This window comes from Cataglyphis hispanica, chromosome 8 (assembly GCF_021464435.1).
Source record: "Cataglyphis hispanica isolate Lineage 1 chromosome 8, ULB_Chis1_1.0, whole genome shotgun sequence".
NCBI classification, from domain to species: Eukaryota; Metazoa; Arthropoda; class Insecta; order Hymenoptera; family Formicidae; genus Cataglyphis; species Cataglyphis hispanica.
This window is the reverse complement of record NC_065961.1, coordinates 6479755-6497460: the sequence shown is the minus strand read 5'-3', so window position 1 is coordinate 6497460 and position 17706 is coordinate 6479755. Positions and strand designations below refer to the sequence as shown.

The 17706-nt window shown below is 34.5% G+C and overlaps 1 protein-coding gene across 2 annotated transcripts in view; it reads left to right on the top strand.

Annotated features, from left to right (window-relative positions):
• LOC126851548 (neuronal acetylcholine receptor subunit alpha-7-like) overlaps positions 1 to 13297 on the top strand; it is a 167698-nt gene extending 154401 nt beyond the window's left edge. For both annotated transcript variants that reach the window (XM_050595636.1, XM_050595635.1), the window contains 8 exons: positions 355 to 535; positions 2918 to 2993; positions 4759 to 4953; positions 7192 to 7278; positions 7895 to 8004; positions 8991 to 9099; positions 9211 to 9620; positions 9939 to 13297. In XM_050595636.1, the coding sequence (XP_050451593.1) occupies positions 355 to 535; positions 2918 to 2993; positions 4759 to 4953; positions 7192 to 7278; positions 7895 to 8004; positions 8991 to 9099; positions 9211 to 9620; positions 9939 to 10106 (1336 nt within the window). In that variant the 3' untranslated portion in view covers positions 10107 to 13297. The remainder of the gene's footprint in view (positions 1 to 354; positions 536 to 2917; positions 2994 to 4758; positions 4954 to 7191; positions 7279 to 7894; positions 8005 to 8990; positions 9100 to 9210; positions 9621 to 9938) is intronic.
• Positions 13298 to 17706: the final 4409 nt, after the last annotated feature.

Here is a 17706-nt window from a genome sequence, read left to right as displayed (position 1 = left end):
TTTATATTCAAAAAATATAATAATTATAACAAAAAACATATTTTTTTTGTGATAGTCTGTTTTAGTGAGTTACATTTTTTAATATAAAAGAGTTATAATAAAATAATTATATTGTATACTTTTTATAAAACTTTTTATAAAACTTTTTATAAAACTTTTTATAAAATTTATATGTATCAATAATTAAATATCACATTCAGTTTTTTTTTCCTTAATAAAGCGAACATTTAAGCTTTTTGAAAATTTATAAATTGATTTAATTAGTTTTTATCTTTGCCGTATCGGATCTGTCGATTAAATTAATCTACTACATTTTATCATAAAAAAATTAACGTGAATCATTGTTCCTTACAGCGCCGACGAGGGCTTCGACGGCACTTATCCCACGAACGTCGTCGTAAAGAACAATGGAACCTGCTCATACATACCGCCCGGTATATTCAAGAGCACTTGCAAGATAGACATTACCTGGTTTCCTTTTGATGATCAGCGCTGCGAGATGAAATTCGGCTCCTGGACGTACGACGGCTTTCAGGTGAGCATAAGGGATAGACATTACCGGAATTGGGTCAGCCAATCGTCGTTTCCTGATACGTTCGCTCGACATTGACATCGAACTTACGAATTTTCCAATCTGTCGAAAGCACGTCGGCACTTCTCTCGTCGAAACGTCTCGGGACGCGGAAATAATTTAAAGCAACGGCATCGAAGAGTTTGATTAGCGTCTGAGAGCGGGCGAAAGAGGGAAAGAGAAGGAGAAGAGAGAATCTTCGCTGTTTGCCAATACGAGATTCGCTCGCGAAAATTCCATGAAATTCCTGAAGAACGGAGCGGACTTTGAGTAGAGTACTCCAATCGCGTAACGACGGCAAATTTTCCGACGCAAGTCGAGTTAGCGTTTAGCGTTCTTGAAATTGCGTCCGTTTATCTCAACTGCATTGGTTGATTATTTATTTGGATCGAAAGTATGATATACTTCTCTCTACATAGAGTGATAAATTTATAAAGAAAGATAGAAAGAAAGAGAGAGTGTTTAATAATAAATAATTTTTTCTACAATATAATTAAACGATGAAGCCAACTCATATCTTTTGCTTGATATTTTTGTTTTAGAAAAATAATTATCTCAATTTTATCTTATCTTAGTATCGATAAAAAAATATTGATATGATAAAAATTTTTCCACTTTTATATTCCATTAATTTCTTTTATCGTAACTTTTTGTGGGAACACCAAAATGCACGCATGTTTTGAAACATTTTCTGGAAAATGCTGAAAAAACATAGTATTCTTGATTCCTATATGCGTTCTAGAAATGCCGAGATGGGCATAAAATGCACTCTGCATTTCGTCGAAACATCACCAACGGCGTAGGCAGCCATTTCAGGGAATTGCAGGAAATTTGTGAATCGTGGAGGATGCGTTTAGATGACAATGAATGTGAGAATAATATTCAAAATTTTCACAACTTTTATTCTTATAATTCAATACTTTAAAGAAGAATCTCTTTTAATGTTTCTAAATTTTAAATAAATATTATATTATAACATTGCAAATAAATTTTATAAAAAATGGAAAAATTTATATTATATTTTAAATATTTAAATCATTTCTATATAAAAAATATAAAATTAAAACAAATTAATAAATAAAATGTAAATAATTTAATAACCAATTAACAATAAATATTTAAGCATTAATAATTTATAACATTACCTTTTGTATAAAAATAAAAAATGTATAAAATATTTTGATATGTCGATACTATATTTTTCATAAAGGAAATAAATATTATATCAAAATTGGTAATAAAATCTCTCTTATTCTCTTTCTTTTTCTTTTTTTGTCTTCTTTGTATTAAAAAATATCAATACAATTGCTGCATGATGATATTATCTTATTATGATAATTATATAATAGCCTTATAATGACAAAGATATAAGACCGATTTCTTGTGATAACATGCGTTTCTACCATACGACTAATGCACGCGGCGAGTTTAATTGTCGAGCGTGCGCGCAACTTCGGAATAATTACAATTCAAGATGCGAATTACACCGGTGCCGGGCAATTCGAAAACGGTCGGAGGTTCATTAAGAAAGACAATAAGCGGAACGTAATTGAAGCACGACGCAAAAGCAAAAGGGAGACAGCAAAATGCGCCACGATTTTCCCGACTTTGGTTCAATCAATTGAATACGAAATGCAAAGCACACTTTTCGATTTAATCGTCCATTCTTACTTAACAATTCGCACCCAGATATTAATTTGCCGTGGATTGTGCGCCGAAACGTCAAACGAAAAAAAAAAAACTTCGCATCGATATTCAAAAGGGCAAAAATTGTGAGAAGCTGCGAGAGCCATATTGGCCATATTGGCCTATGTAAATATGCATGAATTCATATGAGTTACATCAACAAAACTGTACAAAGTCGACTATATGAAGTCTCAAAAATCTGATAGAGCGTTTATCATAGAAAATAATAATATTAGTTAAATATATTATATATATTTTTATTCTGCATCTCTCTTTCTCTTTCTCTCTTAATATATTAATTTTTTTAATATATTGATTATATGCACTTGATGCAAATAAATAAGAATATTTTCAAATATTTTTAGAAATAAGTTGTAATGTTTAATTAAAAAATATTTCAGGATGGTTCAATCATGGTTAATATTTATAATATGAATTAATTTTAAAGTTCTCTGCAAATATTCGCAGAGCACAATTCTTGTTTGTTTTAAAAAATTTCAAGATGTTTCGCTTAAAAGTTTCTCTAAAAAGTAAGTTGCCGTATCTCAGTATCATTCTACAAAAGAGATTTTTCCGTCGCTCTACAAACAAAACAGTCATCTTACATGCGATGCGGTTGCAATAAGTTTTCTCTAATCGACCGTCATAAATTGTCGCCAGTTGGATCTGCAGCTGCAGGACGAGACCGGGGGTGACATCAGCAGTTTCATCACTAACGGCGAGTGGGATTTGTTAGGTGAGTTTTTACAGTCCTTATCGAAGGGGACCGTTGCCACGCCCGGATAGTTTGCACCGAAAGTGATTCCCGGCCGATTAGCAATTCTAAAGTCTTGCACGGCCACGGGCGGATGATCAATCGTTTCGCAAATCGGAAACGGTATTGATCCTCGCTTTGTCCCTGTCAAAATTGCCTGTATCTGGGTCAAACAGGAGGGAAGGGGGAGAAGAGAAGACACGGCACGGCTCCCTTCGCGCGCGCCCTGAGTTTAGTGTTTTCGTTAGCAAACACACATCGGGCGATCGGTAAAGTGTCGGAATGATGACGAAGTCTCACTTGAAAAGCGAATACTAGCTTGTCACAATTGTTGAATAATGATTTGAGAATTTATTAAAAGCCAAGATTTAAATTATGGTTTTTCACTCGCAGATATTTTTTATAGCATTTTCCATTATGAACATTTATTTATTTTATAATAATATATATTAGGTACATAAATAGATATGCATACACACAATTATTAGCATAAATCTATTTACGCGAAATTGCTGCCTAAATCCGCAAATTACGTAATTAATAAAATATTCTTTTGTATTAAATTTTATTCTAAATTTTATTAATAAAATTTGTAAAATTAATTTCTGCATATATAAAAAATCAACTTGCGCTTAAATCGATAGCCCACATGTAGTAGTTCGATCACAATTATACAATCTGAAAAATAAATTTAATTTTTGGAATCCGCTTTCAATGGACATCTGATATCTCTGCAAAATTTAAAACTTGCGAGGCTATATTTTCTAGTGCAATTTCATAAAATAACACAATGATTAATTTTGATTAATAGCGTGGAATGTACATAATAAAGCTTCATGTTGGAATTGCAGCACGAAAGTAGAAACATCTGGCTTATATTTTTCAAGAAGAAAACAATATAATTATGATGCATTGTTCAAAATTGCTATCGATAATTTCGTTGTGGATAAATTCAAGAAACGCGCGTAGCATCTTCATCATTTAATATAAGAGCAAGAACCTTTACTTCCCGTATCTTGTGTATTTTTCGAAAAATTGTACGATGCATTACGCGTGGGAATAGCGTAGGTCGACGTACACGTGTAATGTATGTGCCCAAGTTAAGAGACTCGCGGTAGAAATGTATCTTAAATAACTGCGGCTGCAGGAGAGCGTACTGTTTTGTACCCGGAGGAATAGCTGAGATAGAATCGTCCGTTTTTCTCTGCCCTGTTGCACAGGATAATTCAAGGGAATAGAGTACAGAGGCATTTTTCGCTTCCGGCAATCTTTTGTTACGCTCGATAGCGCATTTCGTTTTATTGACAGTATCGATTATTTCTACATGTGTGCGCGACGTCATAAGTAAGCGCTAGTAGATTGAATATATATTCGAAAATTTTAATTTTGAATAAAAAAATTTCAAGTGTATATATTCGCTATCGAGAGCTATTCACGAAACGGTGAAAAAATCACTCGCTCGAAACGTCAATTGAATATTGATATGTATTAATTTCTCAATTTTGAAGTGATATCCATTTCTCAATTCTGAAGTGCAAACTTTTCTTTCAATGTTTGATAATATATAAAATTTAATATGTATGATGTTTATACATTTTTATATAAAAAAAAAAAGCATAGAAAAAAGATTATTGCATTTCTCGATAGCTTTAATTTTTGGCTTGCGCTTTTTCACGATTAAAAGTTATATTAAGACAAAAAAATAATATGCTGATATAATATTAATTGCCATTTCTATTTTGCTTAGGGGTACCTGGTAAGAGAAATGAAATCTATTACAATTGCTGCCCGGAACCGTACATAGACATCACTTTCGTCGTCATCATCAGAAGACGCACACTATACTACTTTTTCAACCTGATCGTGCCGTGCGTTCTAATTGCCAGCATGGCCGTCCTCGGGTTCACCCTGCCGCCCGATTCCGGCGAGAAACTCTCCCTCGGCAAGTTTCAACTCGATGCAAAACTCCAACTGCTCCCTTCCCAATAGTTCGTAAATTCGAGCTCTCGCGATTAGGCACGTCCCTGTTTGTTAAGAACATCAGACATTTACGCGATTAGGTCCGACCTACTTCCGGCGGATTCATCCGAAAGTCGCGCCGGGAAGAAACTATTTTGCAACGCGTCGTCGCGAATTTCTTCCGCAATCAAATACCGCGGGGACTTTATCGAGTTTCGACGTGGAAATGAGAACTGATAAAAATTCTGTATATACTAGACGAAAACTTGGTTCGTTCTGTCCAAGCTTTACGAATACAATTTCACATCATTGCGCAATTCAATAAAGAACGATCGAAGGTATGAATTCCATCTCAAATTGAGATAAATATTTGTATGAGATTCACATTCCTGTAATATTAATATTATTTATACGTGCAATTTTATATCTTTTATGGCATGTTTGCAGAAAAGAATATTAATTCTCTCCGGACAAGTTTTTTCACACATAAAAAATTTATCAAATTTTCTGTTTCTTATTAAATATAAAAATTAGTTAATTTTTATGTAAATAATTTATAAATTTACATTTATATTTGTATGTTTTTCTTCAGTATGTTTGATTGAATTTTTGAACAATTTTCTCTTTTCTTGAAAAGTAACTGTTTAAATCAAAATGAAAAATTTGTAGTGACAAGTAAGCAATTGATGATGATTAATTTGACAGGGAATTTTTTCCCAGAAAAATATAATAACGTAGCTTTCATTGCTGACTTGCACAAGACATTTAATAAAGTGATTGCAGACTTTCTCTTGCACGCGTAATCGTTATGTTCTTATAGCTGTAGGAGCACAGAAAACGATTACGTTAGCGCTATCCATGACACAATTTATTTCATTGTTATCTCGTAAGCGTGGTAGTCCTGGAATTCACCGAGAAGCCGGATGCTCGGTAGAAATTTTGCCTCCTACAGCTCGAATCCGCTCAGCTGCATAATTTCGATTCCTTGCCCGCCTCGCCTCGCACTACCGTGTAAACGCTCCCGTGATTAGAGTCATGCGCCGGAGTTTGCTAAGCGCATCGGGCGTTTACGCGATTAGATTTCGCTTCGATCCCGATTGAAACGGCGTCCCGGCGCGTCAACTTCAGCGTGCCTTCTATTCAGAACGTCGAGCTTCTTCGAGCGTGCAAGCGCGTTACCGTGAATCTTCGACGAATTCGGAAGCGATCGCGACAATCGCCGTCGTCGACGCGGAGATACGGCGATAATAGAATGACAATGTCGAGCAATTGCAATCGTCTCCGTCGCGAGTTCCTCCGAAGCTCATAGCTATTCATAGATCGAGATATGATAATAACGTTTCTCCACAACAATATCGCTCCATAGTGATCGCCTTAACATTTATAAGTATAACGACACATGAGCCAACTTTATTTCAATAAATTTTTTCTTAGAATTGATTATTAATTAATTTAAAAATTAAATTAAAAATTAAATATATATACATATATAATTTTGCATTAGTCTACACATTATCTTAACGGTCTCAATGTAATGCAAATCATTGGGTATAATAAAAGGAATGAAAACATTTTATTCTAAAAGAAAGAAGCAAGAAAAGAAAACAATATTCTTTAATCGTAATTGATCTTTGCGTCTCTGAGGGATTTGAGAACACCTTTCAACGAGTTACATCGCGAGCTTCGAAAAAACTCGAGTAACATCTGATATTTAAATGAAGCACCTGCCGCGACGTTTTGAAAGTCTAAATAATTTGAAAGCGCCTCTTAACGCTGTGGCGGCTCGCGAATAAGTGCCGAGTTCAAAGCTCGAACACAGTGACGGATTAAGATAGACTGTAGATCCTTTCCTATGCAAATTATCTGCAAAGGTTTTTATTTAAAATGTTAATTAAAATTAAAAAAACCATCAAAATATTACACTATTTATTTTTAATTTACATTATTTTTTACGTCACAAAATTTCTATTAATTATATTAATTCCTCAAGGAATTAAATAGAAATATAAGAAATATTTTTGCGACTGTCTGTCACTACGTTCGAGACGACGGGATTCGGAGACACCATATATCGCCTTAAGATGTGAATCGAAGCGCCTTCAACATGGGGTTGTTACGCATTGAAGGCTCTTCGAGCATTCAAGGGCCGAGGGTTAATCTCGCTTGGCCACCTCTTCGAAGCACTCGATAATTAATCGAAGCCAACGAACCTCTTTTGTAGGAGTAACCATCCTCTTGTCCCTCACTGTGTTCCTGAATATGGTTGCCGAGACAATGCCGGCGACGTCTGACGCTGTGCCACTTTTAGGTGAGCTCGATTTAATTGATTTTCAATATGATTAATTTTTCAATATGAGAAAGCAGAGCATGATTGATCACCTATATCACGAACCATTCGAGTGGAAAATGATAGGGGAAAAAAAAAACGAAGGGTTTTATCTTTTGCACTCTTCTGAGATATATTCTCCCATTATGAAACACTTGAGGCAAGAAGACATGCAACTGAGTTTTATTAACATATTATTGAAATAAATATTATATGCTTTTCTAATTATTATATATGTACACTTCATAATTTATAATTATAAAATAATTTAATAATTGTATAATTACTCTTTCTATAAAATGATATTATTATTATCTATAATATTCATATACATAGTATTTATATCTCATAAATCATAATTATTTTTGAGTGAGAATGTAATTTATATTTATTTGATATGCAGAGAAAAATCTGAACTTAACGCTTACATTTAGTTAAGGCTTAAAAAAAGATATAAATCATGTTAAAATATATCAACTAACAAATTTTCAAATTTTAATTGGATGATATTTTATATTATATTTATTTCTCGCTTGTTAATTTAGATCATTTTCAAATCATATTCTTATACTTTATTATTACTTTTTATATTTTTTAGGAACGTACTTCAATTGCATCATGTTTATGGTAGCCAGCAGCGTGGTCAGCACGATTCTCATCTTAAACTATCATCATCGGAATGCTGACTCTCATGAAATGTCTGAATGGGTAATTTACTTTGATCGATATCAAAGCACATAACACGTAATACTGCTGCCGTTACGACTTAATTTGTTTGTATTGAAAATATGAGAAGTATCGCGAGCTTAATTAACAACAAATTAATCTATAATTTTCCGTTATTATTTAAAAAAAAATATAGGTAGAGTTTGTTTAAAATATTCTAAGTTTACAAGTACACAGTTAATCAAGGATCACATAAATTAGAGGCAACAAAATTAATAATTGAATGAAGATAATGGGACGAAACAAATAACAGACTTTATTGTTATAAAATTAATCGGATAAATTAATTTATATCAATATAACTTGTCAATATAAAATCGATAGCCAACAATAACTTACATGAAATATTATTAAAGGTCTCTGCTTTACTCGTTTGTTTAAATTATTTGATTTATCTGTGTAGGGTTTTTAATTATTGCTAGATTTAATTAATATTATTTATTCCCTGGACTTATGTCTCTGAAATGTATTTACCAAACAATTTGTTAATGTTATTTTCATTCGGCACACAACAAAAATAATTTTGTTAAAGCTCAATATTTTAATTCGTTACCAATACTATATAACTTTCGCATATATCGGCAGATAATTATGATTTAATTAAAATACAACGAATGCCGCCACCGAGACCAGAGCATCGCTCTCTTTTCATTGCGGATAAATTGGGAATTTTATAGGCGAATAATTAAGGACCATTCCGCCGAATGCGCGCCGCAATATAAATCACGTTGCAAAATTATCGAATTTCTCATCGGACGTCATTTTAATTAAGATGTAAATTTTGAAGATTGATTATTTGCGCGATTATATTTCCGCAAGCAGAAAGTATACGGGCACGCAAGTTATTTTAAATTAGTCAACGCAGCTTTCTTAGCGAATTTATGCGATTTTGAAAATTTGATCACATTATAATAATCAATAAACAATTACGCATATTGGATTATATCGTTAATTGAAATTCATTACAGATTAGAGTAGTCTTCTTATACTGGCTGCCTTGTATACTCCGTATGTCGAGGCCAGGGCAAGACGAAGAGAAGGAAATACAAAAATCTCAGAAGCCATCTCCGGTTACGGGTAAGATCATCTTAAAAATAGAAATATATATATATATATATATATTTTTTTAAATAAAAACTTGTTAATTAAATTTAAACAATTTTAACGATTTTTCTCTGAATGTGACAGGTGCGAGCAAGTCATATGGCGATCTGGAGCTCCACCAGAGGAGTAGTAAGTCTCTGTTAGCGAACGTCCTGGACCTGGACGACAATGCGTTGGCGTCTCACAATAATCTGCTGAACAACGTGTATAGCACGCCCGGGCCGCACCACGCGCACGCGATGGGCCACGGTCACAGTCACATACACACGACGCCCCATCATCATCACAGCCACGCACCCACGACACCGCACCATCAGCACGCGGCGCCGCTGCCGCACTCATCGTATCCCATGACACCAGGTCACCAGATCTCGCATACACCGCACCATCACCCACATCCGCAAGACGCGTCAGGGCCGCAGGTCGAAACGATCCTTCAGAATGCGTGCTTTTGCGCTCGTTACGAGCTTGTGTTAATCCTGAAGGAGATTAAGGTAACAAATATAATTTCTTTGGTTCTAAAAATTTTTTTGAAATTATTTAATTATTTTATTCTACGGTCCAAAGATTGTAAATTTATAGTCACAAGATGGATAAAATTCAATGTTTTTAAAACCAGAACCAAACATCTCAATCTCTCTAAACTCTTCAAAAAAATTCAAAATTCTGAAAATATCAATAAGTTTATAGATCCAAGCCCAAAAACTCTAAGCAACTCGACCCAAATATCTAAAGTTTGAAACAGCCAAGAATTAAAAAGATCAATGCTAGACGATGACATTTTCAAGAAAACAAGAAATCTCTTGTTTCAGATAATAACGAATCAGCTAAAGACCGAGGATGAGAACACGAAGATCACGAACGATTGGAAGTTTGCGGCGATGGTGATCGATAGGATGTGCCTAATCATTTTTACTCTGTTCACCATCATCGCTACCATCACCGTCCTACTATCGGCGCCGCACATTATCGTCACGTGATTCAGATGTGTCAGTCTGCCGCCGGTGGTTCCGGGGCTGACGAGGATCTCGCCGACGGACATCTTCGCGCCAGCGAAGCACCCGCCCTTCCCGTTAACCGGGTTCTGCCGGATCGGCCACGAGGGTGCTCGCCTCCGGGTTCGCATGCCGCTTCGTTTCGGAGACCTGCGCGTTAGGAAGAAAGCAATACGGGGAGTAACTTCGTTTCTTTATGATATATATACTAATACCAGTAAAAATGAAAATAATAACGCTATCGATAATGAGAATAACGATAATAGTATTAATAATAATTACGTAATAGTAACGGTAAAAAACTTTATCGTATATAATTATCCCACGAGGACGCCTTAGCGAAACACGTTGACACACCGTTTTCAAGACAGCGCGAGCTCGCGCGCGCGCAAGAGCAAAGGGACATGTACACGGGGACACGCGGAGAGTACGAGACACACGTACGCGAAGACATGTACATTGGTTTGTTACACGCATCCCTGAGAGCAGTCGAACAAAGTAGCCGAGAATACGCCTTGAATAGCTGAAATGGTACATTTTTTTCTCGAACGAGAAATTAAAACGATTAGTTCTATACGGAATTAATAAACTACGTTTTCACCGGGATAAAAACGTAATCGGTTGAATCGAGACGAGTCTGTCCTCCGCGACTACTACTTAGGGATGTACCACACATACACATACATAAATATGTACGTAACATCATACGAGCGACGATACGCACGGAAGCGTGATTTGCCAATGAGTTAAAAATACTTTGACGCGGCCCAAGGTTAATACGATGTAGAAATCTCCGAATGTATACAAACATCAGTATTGTTAGCATTAGGAGGCTCTTGTAGCGGAGATGACAATTGAAATGAATTTGTGAAGACTTAAATTTGAGTTTCTCGAAAAACTTTGGATAAAGTAATAAATCCTGAATAATATATACAATTATTTAAAATAAATAAGAAGTATATATAAATTGGTGTATGTTCGAAAATGGTAATATGCTAAAAGAAAGATTTGATATAAAATCAAAGTTTTAAAATATTTAATTTTGAAATTCTTGAAAATATGTAAGCAACAGAAAATTGATTCGGATATTACTATATGCAAATTGACATTGGTTCTCGTTTAGGATGAGATGCGAAGAGAGGCGCTTGAAAATACAGGTGACGATCACCAATTCTTTTGAGCTGTATAAAACTAAATGAAACAAAAAAGAAAACAATAATAAAAAAAAAAGGGAAACGGAACGAAGGAGAAAAAGGGATGGGCTTTAGAGATAAAACGCACACGCATACACTCTCAGAATACACATGATGAACTGCCAAGGTGATTCAAATAATGCCAGTGAATTTTCTTATCCGTATCATTAGTATGTAAAAATCGACGACGACTTAATAAACGGGGGATTTGTACTACGATTTAAAAGCGGCGGTCATATAACATAAATACTCTCTCAGGGAGGAAGGAGAGAGAAGAGAGAAAAAAAATTCGAAGGACACTGTGGAAGGATGTAGAAAGCGGGCGCGGGAGAAAAAAAGCGAAGGACGATTGTGTGGTTGTTCGATAATTTTTGCTTGAATTGATTCAGTGTTTCGAGCGCAACGCACTTTCTTTCCCTAGTGTCCGCAAAACGCGTGCGAATTGTTTGTATCATCGATCTGCATTCTCGTCGCACATTTAATGCTGATATCTTGGATCAAGAATTTCATGTGCACCTAAATGTTAAATAGCCGTATTTAATGTTTAACATGCTTTTATATCTAGTCCTACGTTTCGAGAATTAAACAACCGTCGAGTTGTTTGACAAAATATTCTCGAGTTTTAAATTTGAAAAAACAAGACGAGTACATTTACCGTTGAATGTGCATTGAGAAAGTGGATCATTATCTCTCGCATTATACGTAGATAAAACGCAGACTTAACGCGGACACGCTTACACTTTCTGATATACAGTAAATAGAAACAGTAATGTATCTTTTTGTCTGACGTGCATCAATCTTTCTCTTCCCTATAAGAATTCCATTACAAGGATCATTATCGTGGAAGTAATGTACCTTCTTTCTGACATCGAAAAACCGTTTAAGAACGCAAAAGTTAAAAATAGAAATTTTATTTCTCTTATGTTAGAGAAGAAATGTGATTTCAACGTCCCTCATTTTGTCACCGCATCTTTAAAAAGATTGCAGCGCATTTTCGCTGATAAACATTAAGTATCGCGCGAATGCAAAAATTGAAAAACTATTCTCATAAAACATATATCAATATCGCAATGTTAAATATTACGATGGAGGTGTTGGTTTGCGACAAATATTTCTTTCATCCGCAAGAAACAATAGAGAAGCATGACTTTACTTTCAAGTGCATTTAAAAAGTTAACACGCGTCGCGTTCTCTATTAATTTACAAGCCGCTCGAGAGTTGTGGTAGAAAATCGCGGAAGTGACGAAGTCGATTAGTCACGATAGGAAAAGGAAAAAGCAACGTGAGATGGCGACCGATAAAGAAAGGAAGTTGCTCTTGCTCACGGACAGACACGTAGGCGGACGCCGTCTCGACGAGACATCGGGGAGACGAACTCAAGTCGTATTGTACATTTTTCAGCTATCGGCACTGGATACGCGACAACCAATCACGTTATCTTTTAAATATGTACTATTAAAGGTTATTAAAATAACGAACTGTTGTTGATCATGTTGCGTTGCGGGCAGGATTACGCGTAGAAGTACGATAAAAATTATAAAACGGTGTGTTTTGATCTTTAGCGCGCGAACGATTAAAAAATAAAAAAATATAAACAGAATAACGTCGAATTGTATTGTATTAAACTCATAAAAGAGGTAGAGAGTACATTACATTACATAGACAAGAGAAACGCGGTTAATCACTATAAGTTTATCACTGTAATCACTAAGTTTATCACTATAATCACTAACAAGAAATCAAAGAAATAATTCGCCAAAAAAAGATGCATAATTCGAGACATCGACATTTTAATGCCGGAAGAGTCATCCTATATGCGATGAAAATTAACATGCGGTTTAATATCAGCCTTTCATTAATTTGACAACATAACAAAAATTAAAATAATCTAATCAAATATTACAATTTAAATAAAAAACATTTATTTTTAATCTACGGAATGTCTTTGTGTGTTCTTTTTAAAGAAGGATGTAAAATGGAGGATTTTGGACGCCCTGATAATTTTTGTCGCTGCAGGAATACGTCCGGCCCCATCGTTCCTTTTTACGTGCGTTTGCTGTAGTTCAAGTTGGTGGAAAGATGATTAACATTGCCGATTTATTGCAATTAAAGGCACGTAGAAAAATGTGCCAGTCAGTTTTTTTTTTTCTTTTTTTTACAAAGTAGAAAGATGTGGCTAAAAACTTCATATGCCGTTCTGTCTAATTACTTCTTTTTTTTAAATGACGATTATCTTTAAGATCGCAACGTAAAGGCTGTTTCTTATTAATAAATTTTTTCATATTTATTATTAGTAAGATGCGTGTGCGTTCTTAAAATATTGCCACACATTATTTCAAGTCACTCAGTACACTCAGTTAAAGAGGAGTAATTTTATTGCTATCGCGTCGAAAGTAGGACTTTCTAATTAAGCCTTCGCTTGTTCGCTGTAAATCTGCGAATTTAACCGCAATTGTTATACGCAAAAAAATAATACGCGTATCAGACCGATATTAATTACACTGGCACTGCGATTAATTACATCGCAAGTGCAAAATTAATCTAGAAGCAGCGATATACATGGATTACGAGTCCTAGAATATTACGGGTATCAAAAAGTCGTGTTAGCGAAGCAAACGCGTGATTTTAATGTATAATCAAGATTTAACGATTAGATAGTAAAAAAAAAAGAATAATACGTTTTACCACAATACGCGATATTGTACGACGATACTTGTTCTACAATTATACTTGTAAATGTGTATTATCACATATCGTAATGAGATTTACGTCGAAGACAGAAAATTGCTCACTGTAATTCGTCGCTAACGACTGCTGATTTATTTTCCTATAAATTAATAAGCGCACCGCGAGCGACGGTAGAAACAACCGGTTTTTCCCTTTACGCGGAAGTAGTTAGAAGACTTTGACGATAAAAAATATAGGTAAAAACGAAACAACGCAAGATTTCCGGTATCGTGGAATGGTGCAACTTTGTATCAAGAAAGAATAAGATTTCGAATCTATTACACAATAACGAATAAATAACAGAGATTAAAACTGAAGCTTGTGGCTAAGTTGTATAAATCTGATATAATATGCCAGATTCTCTGAAACCTTTCTTCATGATGCCGTGATGCATTGTTGTTCAGTTTTATGGCATACAAAATTCAGACCGCGAAACGATTACATTGTTATATAATATAATGGGCTTCTTTCCGCGATTTCCGCGACGAGGAATCGAAGGAAGAACTATTGCCATCGATGATCTTTCTTGGTGAAAGAGATTCTCAGGAATCAGCAAATTCTCGAACTTCACAAATTCGTGTAAAAGTATAAAAGTGGATTTTAAAATTCAGGCGAAACGTGACACACTTTGCGCGAAAAGTTTCCACCTCCTTGAACTCGATATAGACAGTTTTCCGAAGATAATGCAGCAAACGTACTCAGGCATGGTGTGAGCCGCCTATGCTTTAGTAGGCGGGAATAATGGATGGTTATAAGTCTGAAAAATTTACTATTTATTCGATGAGATAGATTAAATTAAAGGAATATTATTTGTACAATTTACTATTACCTTTTTTTAACTTTTACAAAGTAGAATTTTTCAATTTTAAAAATTTTAATTAGCCTTCATTATTTCATGTCATAATTGATAAGTTAATATATACAAATGTATGTAAATGTATGTTTTTATATAAATAATTGCGTGACGCAATTAATTCTTGCACGCAAATTTAATATTTCTTTAATAACTTTAAGTTTTTTTTTTATTCTAAATTTGGAGTTACAAGGAATAACTAGAAAAATATTTCTCTTTTTCTTGAAGAAAGATAAAAAATTCTATAAAATGTATCAATTATTTTTAGACTTGTACACAACTATTTTTCCTCAAATTAATTTATAAAACTCAACGAGAGCAGCAGTAAATAAGGAAATTTCCGTACAAATTGACCATTTTAAGTAAACGACTGAATAAGAGACGACTGAATAAAAGAAAAGACGGTAGAGTATGAGAAAAAAAATGAATAAGATAAGCGGCATTAACGTGACTTGCGCCTTTAAAATCGACAACTTAATACGCGCGGGGCTGTTATATATAAATTGTAATCTTGTAAAAAAAAAAAGAATATTAATAATGATAACGAGTTAACGTTAACGATAAACGATAACGATAAATGATAATATTACTATTATTCATAATAACAATAATAATATTAAAACGTATTAGCTATGAGACTCTTTGCCTGTACGAAATGTTGAAATCTCCTTTCTACACAATTAATATACGATTAAGTCGATTTCCGCGAGTCGAATCGTTCTCGATTAATGTAGTTGCGGCGGACAGAAAGATAAAAAAAAAAAGAAATTGAATAAATATGTGAGTTAACTAAACAAAGATTAATAGACTCATAGGATATTGTAGTAATGCAGATGTACAGGGTGATGCGACAAAAAAGAAAATCCGACAGTGCGACGTGAGCGATTTTCTGAACGTCTCGTCCATCAATTAATGTGAAAGACAAGGAATAATCGCAATAAAATCGAAAACAAATCGGAAAAAGTATCAAAAATATATGTTAGAGATTTTAAAATTACTAATCCAATCCGGAAATTACAAATAGTGAGTTTTGTTTCATCGAACCGACGTGACACTCCCGTCGTGACGTGAAAATTAACCCGTTATACCCAAACGTAAATTTTTCTTCAATTTAGAATAAAGAGCCATACACAATAATCTATATAATTTTTTTTTCTTACATACGGGTTATAACGAGTTAAATCATATGCGAGTTTCGTAGCACTTCTTCTTCACTTGACACCTATATTAATTACTCGAGCGTTTTAAAGACTTACCTAAGGACTTACTACGATAGAGATAATTACGATTGCTCATCGATTATGCCTGTCGTTTAAGTGTCAAGACAATCCCCTGATGACTCCAAGCGGCTGACGACGAAAACTATACTTCTCGATATATTGTATATAATACTACCTCTAATTAACACGAGAGATTAATTCGACGGAGGCATATATATGTATGTATGTATGTATATATATATATATATATATATATATATATATATATATTATCTGTCGTGTGTAATTTATTGTAAGGTCTATTATACTATAGCATGCCAAAGTCTTCCGCCATTAGTCGCCTAGTATAGCTGAGGAGTTTTCTCGGTTGCGAAACTCTCGCGAGATCATCATCGTAAATTGCGCTCGCGTGAATTGATCCAGTTTGCGCTAATATCGTTCAAGGGGATATAATTAACGTTCTGGAGAATGCTCGCGAAAGTCGTTGCAACTGCTCATTCAGCTGTTCAGCGTTAGTAGCTCGCTGTGATGTAAGTAGACGAAGCTCTAGCGACAAATTTTACGCTCGTAGATCTGACACTGAAACTAGCCGCACGACGGGAAGTGAAAGGCGACGAAATGAGACGAAACCACCACACAGGATTTTCCTTGTCCGTATATTCCGAGAAATCGATCGTATAATGTTATTCTACAAGTAAATGCATGTATTTGCATTTTACATAAACATGTCACAATCGCGATCCTGTAACTTTTTCAAAGTGAAACACTAAACTTGCGTGTAATTAAAAGGAAAAATTTAAAATAAAATTATATATTGGCTTACGATCACATAATCAATATTTTAAATTTTAAACCTTAACGTATTTCATGATTCACTTGATCTTGAGCGATAATGATCGGATCAATCATAATGTTTTTCAAATGTGCAAAGTTTTGGGCTGACTTTGACAGTGTGAATTTTTCATAATAAATGATTCACACGCATGCTTTTGATGAAGAGAGAAGGAAAAGTGATAATAGCAAACATTATTTTTATTAATCTACATCACAGAGAATGAAGTGTCAAAGTTGTCAAAGAAAACAAAAACATAATTACGCTTCTTGTTTTTTAAAGAAGCCACACACTTTGGATTGGTGGAGACGTTCAAAAAATCGATGATCCCTTGCCTGTTTTATTAGACCGCTCTTTATATATACACATGTATTATATATATACGCGATAGAGATTTAATTATATCGACGACACATAGCGTGTAAATCGTTGCTCGCGCTCAGCCCCGTTGTTAAATTAAGCGAAACGAGATATCGTCCGCGTAGGATTTCGCTGCTCGTTACATTGCGTCGTTCTGCTCATCGTCGATCATCGCGTGAAATCCTTGCAGGAAATCTCTCTGCAAAAAAAAAAAATTGACAGGTCATGAAAGCAACGGTTGCCGTAAAAACCAAAAATTAAATGTTACATAATAATTATAATTATAAATAATGTAAATATTTTGCAAAAGTCTTACGAAAATAATACAAATATCAAAGCGCGAGAGATTTTTGAATTGGGTGAAATACACAACGATCGACTACAAAAAGAATTATTCCGA